We start from the raw sequence: 18,255 nt of genomic DNA, 5'->3' as shown, positions 1-18,255 counted from the left end.
CATCCATCCCTAGAGGGAGGACATTCAAGTCCCCCATCTGATGGCCATAGCAGAGTCCAGAAGTTCAGTCTCTCTCTGGCTGTATGCCAGGGAGAGCAGTATAACCTGCATCTTGGAAGGCTGGTCTTGGGACTGGGGCCTGGTGAGATAGGGCTTTGCACTGGAACCTGGCTTCCGTGACTTGTGTCCAAGTCGGCACCTGGGTCAAGTCTTTAGTTCCTAAGGCAGCTGCCATTGTTAAGCTGTCATCATTCCTAGAGTAGTGATTCTGTGGGTGTGGGCCTCTCACCTGCAAAGTGTCATCCTCAGGAGAGGGGTTCTGAGCCACCCTGACTGGGATGCTTGCTCTTCAGACCCCTGACAGGGAGGTTAAGGCTACAGTGCACCAACAACCCGGGGCACCAAGCTGCCACTCCCAAAGCCTGAGGCAGCTCAGGACATGGGCAGCAGTTTTGTCTCTTGGGTCAAAAGGCAGGAGGCTGCAGAGGAAGCTAATGGGTCTTGGTCAGAGCTCAGGCTCCTGTGGAGGGGCCCAGGCCACCATGCTAGCACAGGGCACCCCAGAGGTGGAGGTCGGATGGTAGGGACTGTTCTGCTCCAGTTGCTGTCTCAAGAAGTAGAGTAAACGTCCCTTCATTTCATTTCTCTGGGGACAGATGAGCCCCAGGAGACTGTCAGTATAGCAGGAGTGTCCAACCTGCATCCCGTGGGCTGCATGAGGCCCAGGATGGCTACGAATGCGGCCCAACACAAAATTGTAAATTTACTTAAAACATTGTGAGATATTTTTTTTGTGATGACATGCTGTATTTAGTTTGTGGCTCAGGACAACTCTTCTTCTTCCAGTGTGGCCCAGAGATGCCAAAAGGTCAGACACACCTGATAGGGCCTCATGGCCCAGTTCTGATAAATCATATCATTCTTAAAGATTAGCTCTTTCTGGTTCCATGGACAAGAAGCCCAAGGAATGCTGGGTCAGGACCTGCCCAAGGTCCCCTTCACTGACCTGAACCACTTGCCACCCTTCCACTTTCTTTTCTACCTGTCCTTCCCCTCCCACAAAACCCTCACAAGAGTGAAGATTTAGCCATTCAAGGTGGTCTTGATCCTAAAAAATAGGGCCAACTTACCCTTCCCTTGTATCACTTACTCTACTCTATCTTCCCCTACAGTGATTCTTCGGCAAGCCAGAACTTGTTCCAGAGAGATACCTTCCTGGTAGAGCACCCAGCTACCTATACACTCTTATAGCTTCTTGTCAACAACTATTAGGATATCATCATGTTCCAGGCATTTCAAAATACTTCCAATAGACACAGACTCTTCTCTCTCACACACACCAATGTGCGCCATGCTGTTTAATTTAAATTGTCTCCAATTTTTCACTTTTGTAGTAAATCTACTTTAAACCTCCTTGTACATGAGTCATTGTACACGAAGCTAATAAGTATGGGGTTTTTGATGGAGGTTCGGGATAGTACTTCAGTACGGGAAACAGAACAGAGGTGTCAAAAACAGGTGAGAAAATATAAGGCAAATTCACGGTTCAGTGAGCAATAAGAAACCCCTGAGTTCAGAGTGACATTAAAAATGTCTAACTGGCACAGGACAAACACTGAACAATCAGAGTAAAGACTTGCTGTGGGAGCAGAGCAGGGCTCTGGACATTCCCTGCTGGGCCAAGAATCACCACTTTAGATAATGGATTATCGGAAGTGGGGGCTTTATGGGAAAGTGTGGGGCACCTGGGGCGATAGAGGGCATTAGGGAGATGGCTCTGGAAAGCGGCTCTTGACCAAATGGTGAGATGTATTTTGATGTTTTAGTAATTTGCATAGCCATGCCAGTGCTTGCATGCCGCGTATCAGCCCAGAGGCTGCTTGGTGATCTCACTCCGCACTCCATGTAGCTGAAGGTCCCATGTCTTCTCCAAAGCTTTTCTCAGCTAACACATCCTACGTCCTAGTGGTGATGGTGGAGGACAAATGTTTCTTGATTTCCTTGGATGAGATATGGGAAAAACAAGACACAGAGAAGGGCCTATAACGTTCTCAATAGGCTCAAGGAAGTTGTAGGTCATGCTGGGAATAGAATATGAAGCTAGCAATGCTGATTCTCTGTGAGTGGAGACATCTCCTGTCAGACTTAGTTTCACCAGGAGACCTCTAGTCAGTTTTCATAGGGACTGATAATATTCTCATGGCACACAAGGAAAAAGCTATAGAGAAGCTCCATGACACTGGCTAGGCCTTAGAGAAATGAGTGTTGTCTATAGGAACATAAGGAACCAGAAAGGTTTTAGAAATGTCATGACTCATGAAGCCCTCGTTTTCCACACCCATCTGTGTCAACATAGTCAGTTCTACAGGGATTTCAAATGAATTAAAAAATTTTTTGCAAGCTGTCACTCTCTCCTCCAACAAATAAGCCTTCATATTCATACCTAAGGTATTTCCTTTGCATTGACGCTGAGGCTTGAGGAAGTGTCAAGAAAGGTGTTCATCTAGATCCTTCATGGGGGATCCTGAGGAAGCTGGGTTCTGGGGACATTCTGGTTTGAAGGGTCATGAGTCTCATTTTTGGTAAAATCCTTAACTCACCCTATCAGTTGAGTGGGGGTGTGAGGAGAGGCTGAGGAACATAATCAGTCCATTGAAAATGAAGTGAAATAAAAGAGCATGATGTATTGTTAACATTAGGTATGGACAATGGGCATTTATATATCTATTTTGATGTAATGCTTACTGTTGGGCTACAGTACCTACTGATCTCATTTGCATGGAGACCCTCTCACCACTTACCTGCATTTCCACTCACCGGAGCTGCACCCACAGTCCCTGATGGGCCAGGTGATAAGTTGTGTCAATGTCCTGGTAATGGTTATAACTGCACCGTTAATTGCACTGACAAAATTAAACAGGCCAGGAGGACTTTATTCTAGACTATTTCAATAGAGTAGTGAGACTAAACTGGACTCCACAAAGGGCTGGAGAAGTTTCAAGAGCTGGGGTGTGGGGACTAGTAGGCCACCTGTGTTTGCTACTTGGCCTTCACAGTTGCAGTAAAAAATGCACCGAAGTCAGGCATGCCCCCTCCTACAGAGACTAGGTGGCGGTATTATCTCCTTCAATGTTTCCATTTCAAAAATATGGTTCCCAGGTCCTTGAGAAAGAAATGTTCTGGGTTGTAAAACTAGAAAGAGGCTGGGAGAACCTTTGTACATATTGCAAAAGGGAAGAGTAAGAATTTATAATAGCATGTTTTTTAAAGCAAATGCTCTAAGAAAAGAAGGTCAGGGAAGAAACCTGTCTAAAGTGTAGTCGAGGTGAAGGGAATGTGAAGGCTGTCTTGTTCTCCCTCTAAGACAATTCACAAATGAACTACAAAACTCACTCCTGCTGCTTGAGAAGAACTCTCAACCCAGTGACACATAAACTTGGACATCTCAGGTCCCTGTACAGGTACCTTCTTATGAATAGTCTCTTGAAATGAACTCATAAGTGCTTCCTTTTAATGTACTCAACTGAGAGTATTTTCATTGATTAAGTCAACAAACATTTATGAAGCATCTGTTCTGTGCCACATACAATTTTAGATATGAACAAGGTGGAAACTTTTCCTAAAAGAGACCTCCCAGCATGAAGGAGATAAACGAGTAAATGAACATTGAAAATGTGATGTGAGAGCTCCTCAAAAAAGTCAAACCACAAGACCCAACAATTCCACTCTTAGATATCTACCCGACAGAAATGAGAACAAACACTTACACAAGAATGTTCATAACAGCATTATTTGTAACAACCCAAAGGAAAAACAACCCAAATGTTCATTATGTGGTGAATGGATAAATATGGTCTGTTTCTACAATGGAATACTATCCAGCAATAAGAAGGCATGAAGTACTGATACATGCAGCCACCTGCAGGAGCCCTGAACACAGTGTTTGAAGGGAAAGCCAGCTTCAGCAGGTCACATGTTGTATGATTCCATTTAGATGGAGTGTCTAGAAGAGGCAGGTGCATAGAGACAGCAAGCAGACCAGTGGTTGTCTAGGGCTTTGCGGTTTGAGGAACTGCCGATGGGGATGGGTTTCTTTGGGTGGCAATGAAAGTGCTCTAAAATTGACTTGTGATGGTTTAGTGTCCAACCGGTGGCCCGTGGGCCACATGCGGCCCAGGATGGCTATGACTGCATTCCAACACAAAATCATAAATTTACCTAAAACCTTTTCTTTTGCTCATCAGTTTTCATTAGTGTTTGTGTATTTAATGTATGGCCCGAGACAACTCTTCATCTTCTAGGGTGATCCAGAGGCGCCAAACAGTTGGACCTCCCTGGATACATTCACAGAATGATGGTTATGAGGAAATGGAAAGGGCACTGAATTTGACCTCGCAAGGCCTGGTTTCAATCCTACAGGTATCGTGTGCTTGATTTTTCCAGTGACATGCCCTTTGAGCTTTCTCTTCCCTCTGTTTTCTCCACCTCACTGAATGATCTCACCCACTTACCAAACCAGAAACTCAGGAGCCATTTGAAATTCACTCCTCCCATCCCCTCACTGACCCTAGCTAACCAGTCATCAAGTCCTATTTATTCTGTTTCTTCAATCTTTTTAAATGCTCTGTCCTCTCTATTCCTGTTCCTCCTGCCTTTTGCCGCCATCATCTCTCATCTGAGCTGTTGCAACAGCCTTCTCTCAGTCTCACCACTTGAGTCTAATCCCTCTCCCCGTCTATCTCGCTGGGAGGGTGGTGTTTGTAAGAGAAACCTCATATCACTTCCTTGCTCCAAAGCATTCAATGGTTCATTGCTTTGTCATGATAGCAAACACACACACAATGCTCTGTGCCTGATACACACCATTTCATGGACTTCGGATGCATTAACTCTAATCCTCACATCAGTCCAAGTGACAGAGGAAGGAATTGGGCACAGAGGTAAAATGACTCACCCAAGGCTGTGCAGCTGCTTTAGTCTAGAGCTGGGATTAAACCCCGGAGCCTGGCCCGAGGGCTGTGCTCATAGTCGTCACAAAGATGGAGGCTGAACTCTTTTCTGTGACCTAGACCCTGCCTATCTCAGCTTCTGCACATCTCTTAGGCTCTGGTATTACAAAACTACTTTCAGTTCCTCAAGCAGGCCTCGATTCTCTGGGCCTTTGGATAGTGCCTTCCCTTCTACCTGGGCTCTGGAAACCCTTGTCCTTCAAGAATTGTCTTTGGAGATGTTGGATAGGTTTACCCAAAGCTGGTTAGCCAGGGATAAGCACAGGTACCTGCCTTAAAATAGGTGTTCAGTAAATACATGGGATTGAAATAAATGGAACTGAAAAGGGCAGCAAGAAGAATTAGTGTAGCAAGGATGTCACGGGTGTTTCACATACCTGCTTTCTCACCCAAGGTTCCCATCCAAACCACCCTGTCCTGTGGCCCCGCCCTCTCCCACGTGACATCTAGTTAATCTGACAGATACATCCTTCTTGTGTCCTCCTGCATGCTGCTCCTCCTGGGTCGATCATGCAGAGCCCGCCCCTGTTAAGTGGGGTCAGCCAGTGTGGAAGGGGAGCCCTGCGTGTGCGCCCAGCCACCAGGAGCCTGGACAGGTGTCAGTGGCACTTTTCTCCACTGGAAACCAGCTTATTTATTTTGTTTACTCGGCCTCAGTTATGTTCCTGCCATTAACATTCCTTTCCTGGCCAGGGGTCTAAGTACACGAGGTTGATGCTGTGTAAGCCTCAGGAAAGGGGAGCTCCAGGAGGGTGTGTGGGCTGTGCCCCAGGTCTGGCCATGATCACCATTACGGAAATTCTGAGCAATGCCCAAAGTCAACTCTGCAGCCGGTAGCAAAGCACTGAGGATGGTTCGTAATAGGTGAAGGTACCAAGGCACCTCCAAGACACTGTGCTCCGATGACCCTGTACAGCTCCGATGCCATCAGCATCCCCATTTCTGGGAACCCGTTTTCTCCCCTACGCAGGCTGTGCCTCTAGAAGAGTATGCCTGGCTGGGCGCTCTGCCCACACTGCACTCTGCCCCCCACATAGGAAGGCTGACTCTGCTCTCTTCCTCAACGTCGTGAAGGGTCTCTGGGACCACAGGCCAAGGGATCCGTGCTTTGCTTGACAGTGGGTGTCAGCTGGGGACAAAGTGTCGAGGCAAGGGGTACTTTGGTTACCTTCGGAATGTCCCACCTGTCTATGTAAGCATCACCCTGATGGGGGTCTTCCCGCTTTTCTGGTCCCTCCTTGCTTCACTTCTGAGTCGAAGTCCCCCTTGAGCCCCTCTCCCTCCCTTCTGCAGGCTGCAGCCTCCAGGACAAGAGTCGCCACCTCTTCTGCAGTAGATGCCAGGAGCTCTTTGAAACTTGCCCTTGGTCTCTGGAATCCTGACTCTGAGACTGGGCGACAGCAACTCCTTGGGTGCGGATCTTGGAAAGGTCACTTCGGAACTGTCTCGGCCCAGGCCCCAAGGACAGGCTCTGCTTCTGTGAGGGTTGCAAGGTGCCAAAAACATCTCCGGTGCTCCGGCAGGAGCAGCCAATGGAAGCCACGACTGGGACCCCTCCCACTCCCCCCCTCAATGGCATCCCAGCCTCCTGAATCTCTTCTCCCTGTCTCCTGGCCTGTCTGACACTGAAGTGAGGACCCAGAGGCCTCAGGGTCTGCAGAACCCTCTCTGCCTGCCCTGTGGTTCCCAGACAGAGCCTCATCCTCTCTAAGGATGACCTGGAAACAGCTGTTTCTTGTCTCCTGTTTCTCGGCCGCTGTGCTCCTCCTGTCCAGTGAGTATGGGGAGGCTCCAGGAGGGACAGGTGTTAGGTGAGGCTGCTCAGGTGGCTGCCCCAGGGACAAAGGCGGGTGTTTATAACATGGCTGTGCTTGGGTTGTGTGTGTAACATAATACAACGCAGAGAAAACAGCTTGCCTGGTGGTTTCCTGGGGAGATCAGCTCTGGGCTGGAGTGTGTGGGACCCAGGATGCAACACTGGGGCCTGGCAAGTCACAGAGCCTGGGAGGGACTGTCCTGGCCTGGCTGGGGTGAGGGTCCCTTGGGTGTGCTGCAGCCCTCACTCTGTGCTCTTGTCCACAGTGTTGCAGGAGGGGACAGGTGCATCCGTGGGCACCAGGCAGGTGGCTGGACAAGAAGCCCAGGAAGGTCAGTGCAGGGGCCACCCCGTGGTGCAGGGTGGGTGGGTCAGCCCCTGCAGTAGCCCTGGTGGGCCCATGCTGCTTATGACTGGCCTCTTTCGGGTTACAGGTGTGGAACAGAAGATATTCATGCAGGAATCAGATGCTTTGAATTTCCTCAAGAAGCGTGGCAAGCGGTCCTCCAAATCCCGAGACGAGATCAACGGTAAGCATGCAGGGGACCCGCCTTCTGCTGGTCCCTCCAGTTCCTTCTCTCTCCCAGTCAACTGGACTGTGGGGGCCACCGCAAGGGACTAAGGACTCAACCTAGGTCCCTGGGAACCAAAGTGGCTACAGCTCTTAATTAGAAATTCCACATTTCCTTGATGGCAGGTCACACTTTATTTTGGCTGACTACACTGTCAGGGTAAGGAACAAAAAGGGACAATGTCATATGCACTTCACAGTGATGAGATAAGTCCAGGTTTCATAAAGTTAAAAACACAAAAGGGAGAATCTATGTTCTAGGAGCACAGTGCCAGCGTGTGCTTTTCAGAGTATTGCAAAGGGAGCCTGTGTATGCAAGAGCAAGAGCATCGTGAGCAGGGATGGGGGCACAATGGGACTTGGAGCTGGGATTATGGGTTTGGTGACAGCTTTGCTGCTAAGTGGCCTTGGCCACTTCCTCTCCTGGGGCCCGAGTTTCCTTATTTACAAACCCAAGAAAGCACGATGTTCAGTCAGCAGTGTTTTTTTAAAGTTTTTGTTTTCGATGCATTTGCAAGGCCTTGGGCTCAGAGACCTGTCTCCTTCTCTGCCTGAAGGATTCCTGGTGTCACCTGCCTAGCAGGGACCTTCATTTCCATGACCTGCCAATTCTCAAAGGCTTTTGAGTTTTCTGCCCTTGAACTAGATTTTTCCAAGGACTCTGAGTGCTGACTGTCTCCGAGTCTATGGCTTGATTCAGTACTTGTGTGTGTGTCTGAATAAACCCTTTGTATCACTCTGCACACTCAGTAAGGTAACTTGTTCCATAAAAATAATAGGACTCTTTTCGAATGATGGGGAAGAAGAGAGGAGAAAATATTGGGAGATAAAATTCCTTTTAAAAATGGATAAATAACCACACTGGGGAAATTTCCAGGTCTCACACAATTTGGGATTTAAAAGTTAGCAACTGCCACAAAACCAAAAAGACTGATGGGGGTGAGGCAGTTCTTGATAGAAATCTGAGAAGCAACTTTTTGGCAGACTTTCAGTGGGGAAGAGGCATGAATTTTAGAGGCGAATAGTTTCCATCCTCGGAAGCTGAGCCGATCAAAGAGGTTCATGACTAAGCCAGAGATTCCTCACCTTAAATAGAACCTCAGTGAGTGAGTTGTGGAGGGGCCAGGACAGCCTGGAGAATACCTCAGGTGCACCTAAGTGCATCTCTTGTCACCTGGTCAATTTCTATGGATGAGCAGGAGATCAATGCCCACTTCTGTCTCAGGTTGAGTAAAAGGCAAGTGATAAACTTGAATTTGGAACCAGAAAACAGGCATCTGACATCTCTAAGCTTCTGGGTGAAGATGCAGGCCACTTTAGGGTGAAAGGAGGAGCTAATTCAATGAAACACATGTTTCTGAGAAGAGTTGTGCACGTGCACGGTGGAAGAATAGCATCTGGTCCCGAGAATTTAAATTGTCTTTATTCATTGCTAAGTCAAAGGTTTGATTTGTGGCACCTCCAAAAAGGCATCTGGGGAAGATGGTTGCTTTTCTGGAGTAATGTTTCTTTAGGAATTGGCAGTGGCTCATGAAGCACTTACTTAAAGTCTAAACCCCCTGTCCCGCTCTCCTTACCCCACCCCCACTGCCCGAGCAGCTTACTGGTGCCTGGAGCATCATGGGGGCTTGTGGTGGGTTGTAAGGGCGCTCTGCCATGCACAGTGTGGTCTATCCAGCATTGGAGTGTGGGTGCCTGGGGCTGCCCCAGTCCCAGCTCTGCTTTGACCAGCTGCGTGACCTTGATTAAATCATTGCACTTCTCTGCGTCTGAATCCCCTCCTAAGAAGTGTGTAGATGTGGGGCAAGAGGCAAGGCATGGGGAAGGGAAGGGCTGCTGGACTGAGGATCGCTGCAGCTATGCAGGTGAAGGGACAAGTGTAGGAAAAGCATGGGGTTTACCTAAGGAACCTGCACTGAGACCAATTCAAATAACTTGATTTTCACCTTAGTTAAGTTAAACAGTACAAACCTAATATAAATAACTTATATTTAATCAATTTACTTATTCTTTGCTTATTTAATCAATGTATTTATTTCCAGAAGGATTTGAGATGGTTTACAGTATTATCATTTCACAAAGACATTCCACCTGTTTCTCCCAGCACGCTGGTACTGAGGGGTGGGGCAGAAAACCAATGGCTTTCCTCCGTTTTCTGCTCACACCATAAACCCCCGCTTCCTCTTGCACTTCCAAGCTGGTGGGGGCAGCAGGACCTCAGTCTGCCCCCTTTGAGGTGATGGGAATCATACCTCAGATCATGGCGGGTGGGGGGGGTGGGTTGAGGCGTTCCGAGGAACCGGTTCCCACTGCACCAGACATGCCCTTCCTGCTGCCATGGATTTTTCCAGCGGAAGCCCAGACAAAAGAAATATTTTGAAATATCTGAGTGTTCTTTAAATGATTTCCACTGGACAACCATAGCTCTCACACCAAAGAGGTCAAGGTGAAGATTTGAGGACAAAAATGGATGAACTTAGAAATGAATTTATTTTTACATGTAAAAGTCTAAAATGTGGAGAGATTTTTTCCCCCAGGCTAAATTAGAGCAGGGGAGAAACAGCTGCACCTGTGACGAGGTGGGATGTGGTTGTTCAGGTGAGGTTCCCTTTGGGGTTCAAGGTATTGTTGGTGAGCTTCATTGCTCAACCACCAAGGAACAGTCACCATATTTATGTGTTCTCAGGGACAGTTTCAGTTTTCACTGGCGTTATTTCTTCCAACCATAGAGGTGTATCTCCGATTTTATAATGTGGAACTCAGATTTCTCATAAAAAGGTTGACAACCAACTTTACTGGAAAAATCACCTTACAGAATAAGGCATCCATGTGGTTAGTATTTTCATCAGGAAGTTTGCCTGACCACCCCATATCCTGCACTAGTTATCTGTTGCTATATAACAACTGACCCCCAATCTACCAGCTTAAACAAATTACCCCCCAAATTTAGCAGCTTAAACAACAAACATTAATTGTTTCACATTTGCTAGAGTCAGAAATCTAGGTGGATTAACCGGTAGCCTGTGGCTCAGGGTTTTTCAACAGGCTGCAGTCATCTCAAAGCCTGATTGCGAGAAGATTGGCTTTCAAGTTCATTCGCACGGCTGTTGGCAAACCTCAGGTCCTTGCTATTGGTCAAAGGACACCAGTCCCTTGCCATGAGTGGACCTCTTCATCAGACAGTGTATAACATGGCAGCTGGCATCTCTTAGTGAGAGCAAAACTCAGAGAGAGGCCCACCAACCCAAGACAGAAACCACAGTCTTGTTTGTAAGCTATCTGGGAAGTCACATTCCATCACTTTTTCCATATTCTGTTCATTAGCAGCAAGTCACTAGGCTGGCGCCACATGAGGGGAGGGAATTACCATACCTAGGGGTATGAGTATCAGGGGTCATCTTAGATCCCATACCACAGGCCACCGCTGTATGGATTCCTGTCACAACCACCATAATGCCTCTTAGCAGTGAGACAGAATCTCTCTTCCTTGCTTCTTTAATCCCAGTGCGTGCCATACATTCTGGCCATGATGGGTGCTCAAGGATGTTGAATGGTCTTGAAGGTATTAATTAATGTGAAATGAACTTTAAGTTGGATGACTCCCTCTTATAATTCATTCCTGATCATTGGACTTCTAGTTTCTAAGTGGCCTGGTATACCTGGACGCACCACTAATCTTATGAGTGAAGCTAAATTGCTTCACCTTCTGGGGTCTCAGTCCTTGCATTTGCACAAAGTGGTGTTGGCTGAGAAGACCTCCTCGGTCCTTCAAGTTTGAAAGTCTATGTAAGGAATAAACCATTTCAGTGAAGCCCCTCTCCTTAGCCCTCTCAAACAACCCCTTCCCAACCAGATTAAGTTTCTTAGGCAAAATGACTGGTGTTCCCCTAAATATCTGCAGATGCCCCTGTTCTTGGGGGCAATTCTCACTTCTTGCCCTTTCACAGCGGAGGACAGGCAGAAGCTGCGGGCTGATGAGCTACGAAGAGAATATCACGAGGAACAACGAAACGAGTTTGAAAACTTCGTGGAGGAGCAAAATGATGGTAAGAGCTCTTCAGCCAGCATCTCTGGGGAGTGGGGCTTTGTGGGAAAATCATGAGGTGCCTCTGCTTCTTCTGCCAACATTTTAATTAGACTAGAAAGAGAATCTCTACTTTCATGTCTATAGGAATCTTGAAAATAAGGGAGAAAGTCATAAAATGGCCATAGAACTGGAAAAGGGATGGAAGAGAATGGTAACCCCTTGGTTACCATGAACTCAGGGACTGTGGGGCTGGGGGAATTGGGGGCTGACTGCATTTCCCCCTACTGGGGTATCACTGTGCTGGCCCATGTTCTCTGGCTTAGCACTGGTAGAGTGGGGTTGGGAGGATTTCAAACTCAGTTTCAAGTGTCTTGGATTCATATCAGTGTAATGGCACTAGGAACTACTCATCCTGGAAAACCAAGGCCTTTGTTTACCTATTCACTATAATCAGCATCTTATCTGGCTGGTAGAAGCACACCAGGAAAACTCAGAAAGCACCGGTCACTGGTACCCTCCCCACCTCCAACACCAAGGTCTAGAGGTGATACAAGGGCTCCAACGCACCTGCAGCATCGGGCATCTACATGTTTCTACCTGGCTTGCTTGTGCCCTTACCCCCTGCTGTTAGTGTCTTCCCTGCTAAGTGTCTCCTTTGCCTCAGTGTGTCTCACCAGGCAATCGGCACATCTCATTCCTGCCCTCAACCCTAGGGCAAACAGGGCTCCTGCCTCTCCCAGGAGTGCTGATTTCATGAAGGCCTCAGTGGAGGCAGTGGGGTGTGGGTGTGGGTGGGTGGAAAGGAAGGCTCCATCTTTGAACCACATAGCCTTCCATCAGATTGAATTTGACTTTAGATCTACTAGGTACCCTCAAGTGTCACCCACAGCAAAAATCCATGGGAACATTTAATAGGGGTCAGGCCAGAAAGCCTGTGTGTATGCGTGCATGTGTGCACATGTGTTTTCCTTCTCTTGGTCCTTTTCTTTTTTAAAAACAGAGTTTACTTACTTATTTTTAGAGAGGTGAAGGGAGGGAGAAAGAGATGGAAAGGAACATTGACGTGTGAGAGAAACATTGATCAGTTGCTTCTTGCACCGCCCCTCCAGCCCCCCCACACTGGGGACCCGGCCCACAACCCAGGTCCCCAGTGTTCTGACTGGTAATCAGACTGGCCCACAACCCGGGCATGTGTTCTGACTGGTAATCAAACTCTCAACCTTTAGGTTTATAGGCCAGTGCCCAGTCCACTGAGCCACACCAGCCTGGGCCTTTTCTTGGTCTTTCAAGACTGCAGTGCTCCTGGGCAAGCTCCTGGACGCACATGAGCTTAGACACAGGCCCTAGTTTAGCTAACTTTTGTTAGAGAAGGTCAGCAATTTCAGTGCTGAAGTTGTCACTTCTTGGCTTGTTTGCTATGATGGATTTGGGAGGTAACACCCTCTCAGGGCCTCTTGTAATGAAAGGACGTGATCATCAGATACCTGAGGGCTGTGGGCCATCCCATTGTCCTGCAGTGGCACCTGGCTGAGCCCTGCAACAGGTGTTGGGCTTGGATCCTGGCGAAGCAAACTCTTCTGGGAACAACTCAGGCTGTTGTAGCTCAGAGGCAAACCCTTCTGTTGGAGATTTGTTTACCTTGGTGGACAGCTTGGGGAGAGGTATTTTAAAAATGAGAATGCAACCTCCAAAATTCCTTCAGTATCTTATTTTTAACTCATAATATTAATAACAGCATTTTATTTTGTGCCTTTTTAAGTATTTCAAATCCAAACCCCTAGCATCTGGGTGGAAAACAGTTATTGTTTTTCGTTTCATGATGAAATTAGGATGAGAGGTTAGGCACCTCAGGGATGACAGGCCCTGCAACAAAGCCAGACGAGACTAAGATCAGGGACCTCAGGCCTTGCCCACAAAGATGAAGACACTGCAGGGCAGGGCAGGGCAGGGCACAGGCCTTCGGGGACTGTAGTGATGGCAGCAGTTGTCATCAGTGAGCACTTGCTTGTCAGGCAGCGGAATGAACCACCCAATCCTTACAACCAGCCCCTGAGATCTTACAATTTCCACTTGACAGTTTCAAAACCCATCCTTAGACAGGGAACGTGAGTACCCAAGGTGACATGGCTAGTAAGGGATCTGAACTAAGCCAGCAAGGCTCATGTTCTTGTAAATGAAGAATGATCAAATGCATAGAGGTCCTGAGGACCTTTGATGCAGAAACTGGCCCGTGAGGATAAAGTAAGATGGGTAAAGCTGAGGTCCCCAGAGGGGAGTCTTCCCACACCTTCATGAAGGAGGCAGAGAGGTAGAGCAGGCAGCAACCTGAGGGTAAATGTTGACAAACGGGAACCTATATCTGATTTTTCTCCTCTTTCCCGGCCTCTGCCAGTTTGCAGACACCTGCGTCCGCCCGGGGGCAGTACACAGTGCTCTTTCCTGGGGCCCCCACGCCCCAGCTGCCCACACCCACCATCGGGCTCTGGTTTCAGTTAGCTATCTTCATCTGACAATGTAACCAATTCTCAGAATTGGGAGCCGTTGGATATTTGTCCTGTCCTAGAGATTCTTGCTTCAAAAAAACAAATGCTGAGGGATTAGCACTGGTCACCAGAAGGACTTAGCTTTCCAAGGGAGGAATTGTAGGCAGGTGGTCTGGAGGGAGATTTCTGGACAAGAGCGGCCTTCCTGAGCACCTGAAAATCCCCCCAAAGGCCTCTCTAGCAACCTACCCGGCACATTGGTTCTGGTTTGGGGAAGATGGATGGGAAAGGTTAGAGCCTCGCTTGGCTCTGCCATGGCTGCTTATTGCAACTCTATTCAAAACCACCAGCTTCACAGGGCAAAAATAACTGAGTCTGCCTTCGAAAGTTTGGGTATGCACAGTGTGCTGAGGTCTCACTTCTGAGGCCTAAGTGGTAGCATATGTCTGCTTCCACCTGCAAAGCCAAAAGCTTAAGTCAGGTCATCCGAGGTTGGCTGCAGAACAAAGGATGCCTGGCCACAAGTGGTCCCCTACAGGAAAGCCACACGGTCCAGGCCTCTGGTCTTTACCAGGAGGGCCTTCCCTTTGTCTAAGTTAACATGGTCTAAGAAGAGTCTGGCATGGCCTGGGAGGAGAATCACGCTCTCAAGATTGGCAAAGAGCAGCTGGTCTACCTAGCCTGAGAAAGGTTGGCATGGCCAACAGCTAACACCCAAAGCTCCAGTCTGGGCCCGACTCTGTGAGCTTGATCTCTGGGGTACAAAGTCCCTAAGAGGATTTTCAGCACCAGGAGTAGCACCAGTGCAAAGCTCCCATAGGAAAGAAAGATTCCCACATTGCCTGAACGCCCAGTGGTAGCAAGGGGCCCTTTCTGTGGGGGTCCTCTGGCTCTCACAGGCGCTCAGGTAAATTTTCTCCGCACACTGAAGCCACCAGGCTGTGCTGTTAGCTCAGTGCACAGAGGACGCATTTCACTGGCTCTGAAGTCAGCCTCACAGCCTTTTTGACCCTTGATCTTACCTTCTTTGGTTAGAATTTCCCATCCTCCCAACAATATTTTTCAAAGATACTTGAAAAAATTGTGACAAAATACATATAACATAACATTTGCCACCTTAACTAATTTTACATGTATAATTCAATGGCATTTAGTCCATTCACAATGTTGTACAACTATCACTGTTTCCAAAACCCTTTCATCACCTCAGACAGAAACTCTGTACCCAATGTACCCAATTATGCAATAACTCTCCATTCTACACAGTCCCAGGTAACCTCTAATATATTTTCTGTCTCTATGAATCTGTCTAATCTAGATATTTTATAGAAGGGAACTCACACAATATGTCTTTTAGTGTCTGGCATATTTCACTTAGCATGTTTCAAGGTTCATTCCTGTTGTAGCATGTATCAGAAGGTAATCCCTTTTTATTGCTGAATAATACTTGCATACACATATGTATACCTATATCTCACTTTAAAAAAATATTTATTTTTTAGAGAGGGGATGGGAGGGAGAAAGAGAGGGAAACATTAGTGTGTGGTTGTCTCTCCTGCACCCCCTACTGGGGATCTGGCCCACAACCCAGGCATGTGCCCTGACTGGGAATCAAACCAGCGACCCTTTGGTTCTCAAGATGGCACTCAGTCCACTGAGCCACACCAGCCAGGGCATATCTTATGTTTTGTTTATCCACTCATTGGGTTCTGTTTTCTTTTGGGTATATTCCTAGGTATATGCCTAGTTCTTTTAGGTATATTCTTAGGAGTGGAACTGTTGGCTCACACGGTAATTCTGTTCAACTTTTTGAGGAGCTGCACAGATGATTGTTAAACATGGGAGGCCTCGTGTTATTGAGCTTTAATTGTACCTAACAAGAGCAGACAGGCTTGAATTGGCTTCAGGATCCTATTTCTACCATTGAATATAAGTGTTCTTCAGAAATAGGCCTTATCAAATACAATAAAATCAGGACTTTCTTACTCATTAAAAACTCCCTTATGATCTTTTTAACCTTTTTCAATGAAAAATGTCAAATATGTGTAAAAGTATAAACAGCGTAATAAACCTCCATCGAAAAGCACCCAGAATCAAAAATTGTCAAGATTTCCCCACACTTTCTTCATCCATGCCTTTATTCGAGCAGTTTTAAAAACATTTTTAAAACTTAGAAAACAGAACAAAGTAGAGAAAATAATTACTCGTAATCCCATCATTCGAACTTGACAATTGTTTCCTTTCATGACTTTTTCTCAATGGTATGGCTTCCCTTCTACTTTTATTACTATTTTGTTACCTGGGTATTTTATGTCTTAGGTATTATAACTCTGGGCCAGTTTCTGTACGAGGCTCTTCCCCCTGTGCTGGTTGTATAAGGAAAGAGCCCTGACCTGGGATGCCAGAGCCTGCTCTCCGCGAACTTGGCAGCCGGCACTATGACTGTCCCCTGTCTGGGCCTGATTTTTACAGTATGACCTTTGGATTCTGGGTTCTCGCAGGTCCTGCCAGCTCCAACATTTGATGTCCGTCACTGACACACCAGCAGTTGGTTCATAGCACCACGGCTGGGTTGACAGCTGTCAAGACAGCTTGGCGACTCTCTTCAGGTTAGAGTCCTTTTCATACTAACACAATTTTCTCTCTCTTCCCCAGAACAGGAAGAGAGAAGCCGCGAGGCTATTGAGCAATGGCGCCAGTGGCATTATGATGGCCTGTACCCGCCATACCTCTATAACCGCCACCACATCTGACCTCATCATCGCAAACCCAGAAGACAGAGCTTGAAATGCATGTACTCACCCCAGGTGTTCCGTCCCAGGTGTTTGAGCAACTCTCTTCCACACAAACAAGTCCCTTCAAAGGGTCTCAACTTGGGGTGTGCAGTGGTAAACACGTAAGGTCTTTCTGATGGATTAAAAGCCCTTGCCCTCGCTTCTTTGCAGATGAATTCTGAGGTGACCAAATGCCCTGGGGCCACCTAGCAGCAAACCTACAGTGGTTTCTCCTTGCTTAATCATTGTTTCCAAAGTAAGAGTCCTATTTGATAGAACAATGAAAAGAATCACAGTAAAGAGGAAAGATTCCATGTTTGCTTATAGCTTACAAATAAAAATGCTGAGTCAACAATGCATTATCTTCTTGAATCCCAAACTAAAGGGTGCCAACCTACCTCCCCTGAGGTACAATGTCCCCCACACTGACTTTGTCATTTGAAACCTTGAACTCAGGAGTACTGTTCACTATTTCCTCGGTATGTCCTAGTGGTCACATGAAAGAACAACGCTAAAACAATTGTTTTGGCAAAAGCATTCTCTGAGGTGGTTACAGAGCCCAGGTGTTTCTCTGAAGAGTGTTAAGGTTCAACTGTGTTTTGTTGTATTTTTTTTATGTGAAGTCACTTTTTTATTTGTTGCAGATGTTATTTTTTAAAAGATTCTTATTTTTTTATTGTTGTTCAAGTATAATTTTCTGCCTTTTCCCCCCACCCCTTCCCACCACCCCAGCCGTCCCCACCTCCCTCCCCTGTTTCCACCCCCACTTGTTATTGTCCATGTGTCCTTTATAATTGTTCCTGTAAACCCTTCACCCTTTCCCCCCATTATCCCCTCCCCTCTCCCCTCTGGTCACTGTCAGCCTGTTCTCAATTTCAATGTCTCTGGTTATATTTTGCTTGTTTGTTCATTTTGTTGATTATGTTCCAGTTAAAGGTGAGATCATGTGGTATTTGTCCCTCACTGCCCGGCTTATTTCACTTAGCATAATGCTCTCCAGTTCCATCCATGCTGTCACAAAATGTAGGAGCTCCTTCTTTCTTTCTGCTGCATAGTATTCCATTGGGTAAATGTACCCATAGTTTTTTGATCCATTCATTTACTGATGGACACTAGGGTTGCTTCCAGTGCTTGGCTATTGCAAATTGTGCTGCTATGAACATTGGGGTGCATAGGTTCTTTTGGATTGGTGTTTCAGGATTCTTAGGATATAATCCCAGCAGTGGAATTGCTGGTTCAAAAGGCAGTTCTGTTTTTAGTTTTTGAGGAAATTCCATATTGTTCTCCACAGTGACTGCACCACTCTGCATTCCCACCAACAGTACACTAGGGTTCCCTTTTTTCCACATCCTCTCCAACACTTGTTGCTTGTTGCTTTGTTTATGATGGCCATTCTGACCAGTGTGAGGTGGTATCTCATTGTGGTTTTAATTAGCATCTCTCTGATGGCTAGTGATACTGAGCATCTTTTCATATGTCTCTGGGCCCTCTGTATGTCCTCCTTGGAGAAGTGTCTGTTCAAGTCCTTTGCCCATTTTTAAATTGGGTTGCTTGTCTTCTTAGAGTGGAGTAATG

At 46.9% G+C, this 18,255-nt stretch overlaps 1 protein-coding gene across 2 annotated transcripts in view; it reads left to right on the top strand.

Annotated features, from left to right (window-relative positions):
• The window catches only part of UCMA (upper zone of growth plate and cartilage matrix associated), a 32,607-nt gene extending 15,428 nt beyond the window's left edge, over positions 1 to 17,179 (top strand). Inside the window, exons 2-7 of one of the 2 annotated variants that reach the window (XM_024578453.4) lie at positions 4,302 to 4,419; positions 6,303 to 6,783; positions 7,092 to 7,157; positions 7,260 to 7,355; positions 11,344 to 11,442; positions 16,562 to 17,179. In XM_024578453.4, coding sequence (XP_024434221.1) covers positions 6,723 to 6,783; positions 7,092 to 7,157; positions 7,260 to 7,355; positions 11,344 to 11,442; positions 16,562 to 16,659 — 420 coding nt within the window. In that variant the 5' untranslated portion in view covers positions 4,302 to 4,419; positions 6,303 to 6,722 and the 3' untranslated portion in view covers positions 16,660 to 17,179. Of the gene's footprint in view, positions 1 to 4,301; positions 4,420 to 6,179; positions 6,784 to 7,091; positions 7,158 to 7,259; positions 7,356 to 11,343; positions 11,443 to 16,561 lie in introns of those variants that run through there. The other variant, XM_053922442.2, reaches the window with a different exon arrangement.
• The last annotated feature ends 1,076 nt before the right edge of the window (positions 17,180 to 18,255 follow it).

Source organism: Desmodus rotundus, chromosome 4, assembly GCF_022682495.2.
Source record: "Desmodus rotundus isolate HL8 chromosome 4, HLdesRot8A.1, whole genome shotgun sequence".
NCBI lineage: Eukaryota > Metazoa > Chordata > Mammalia > Chiroptera > Phyllostomidae > Desmodus > Desmodus rotundus.
This window is presented reverse-complemented; position numbering and strand designations above follow the sequence as displayed.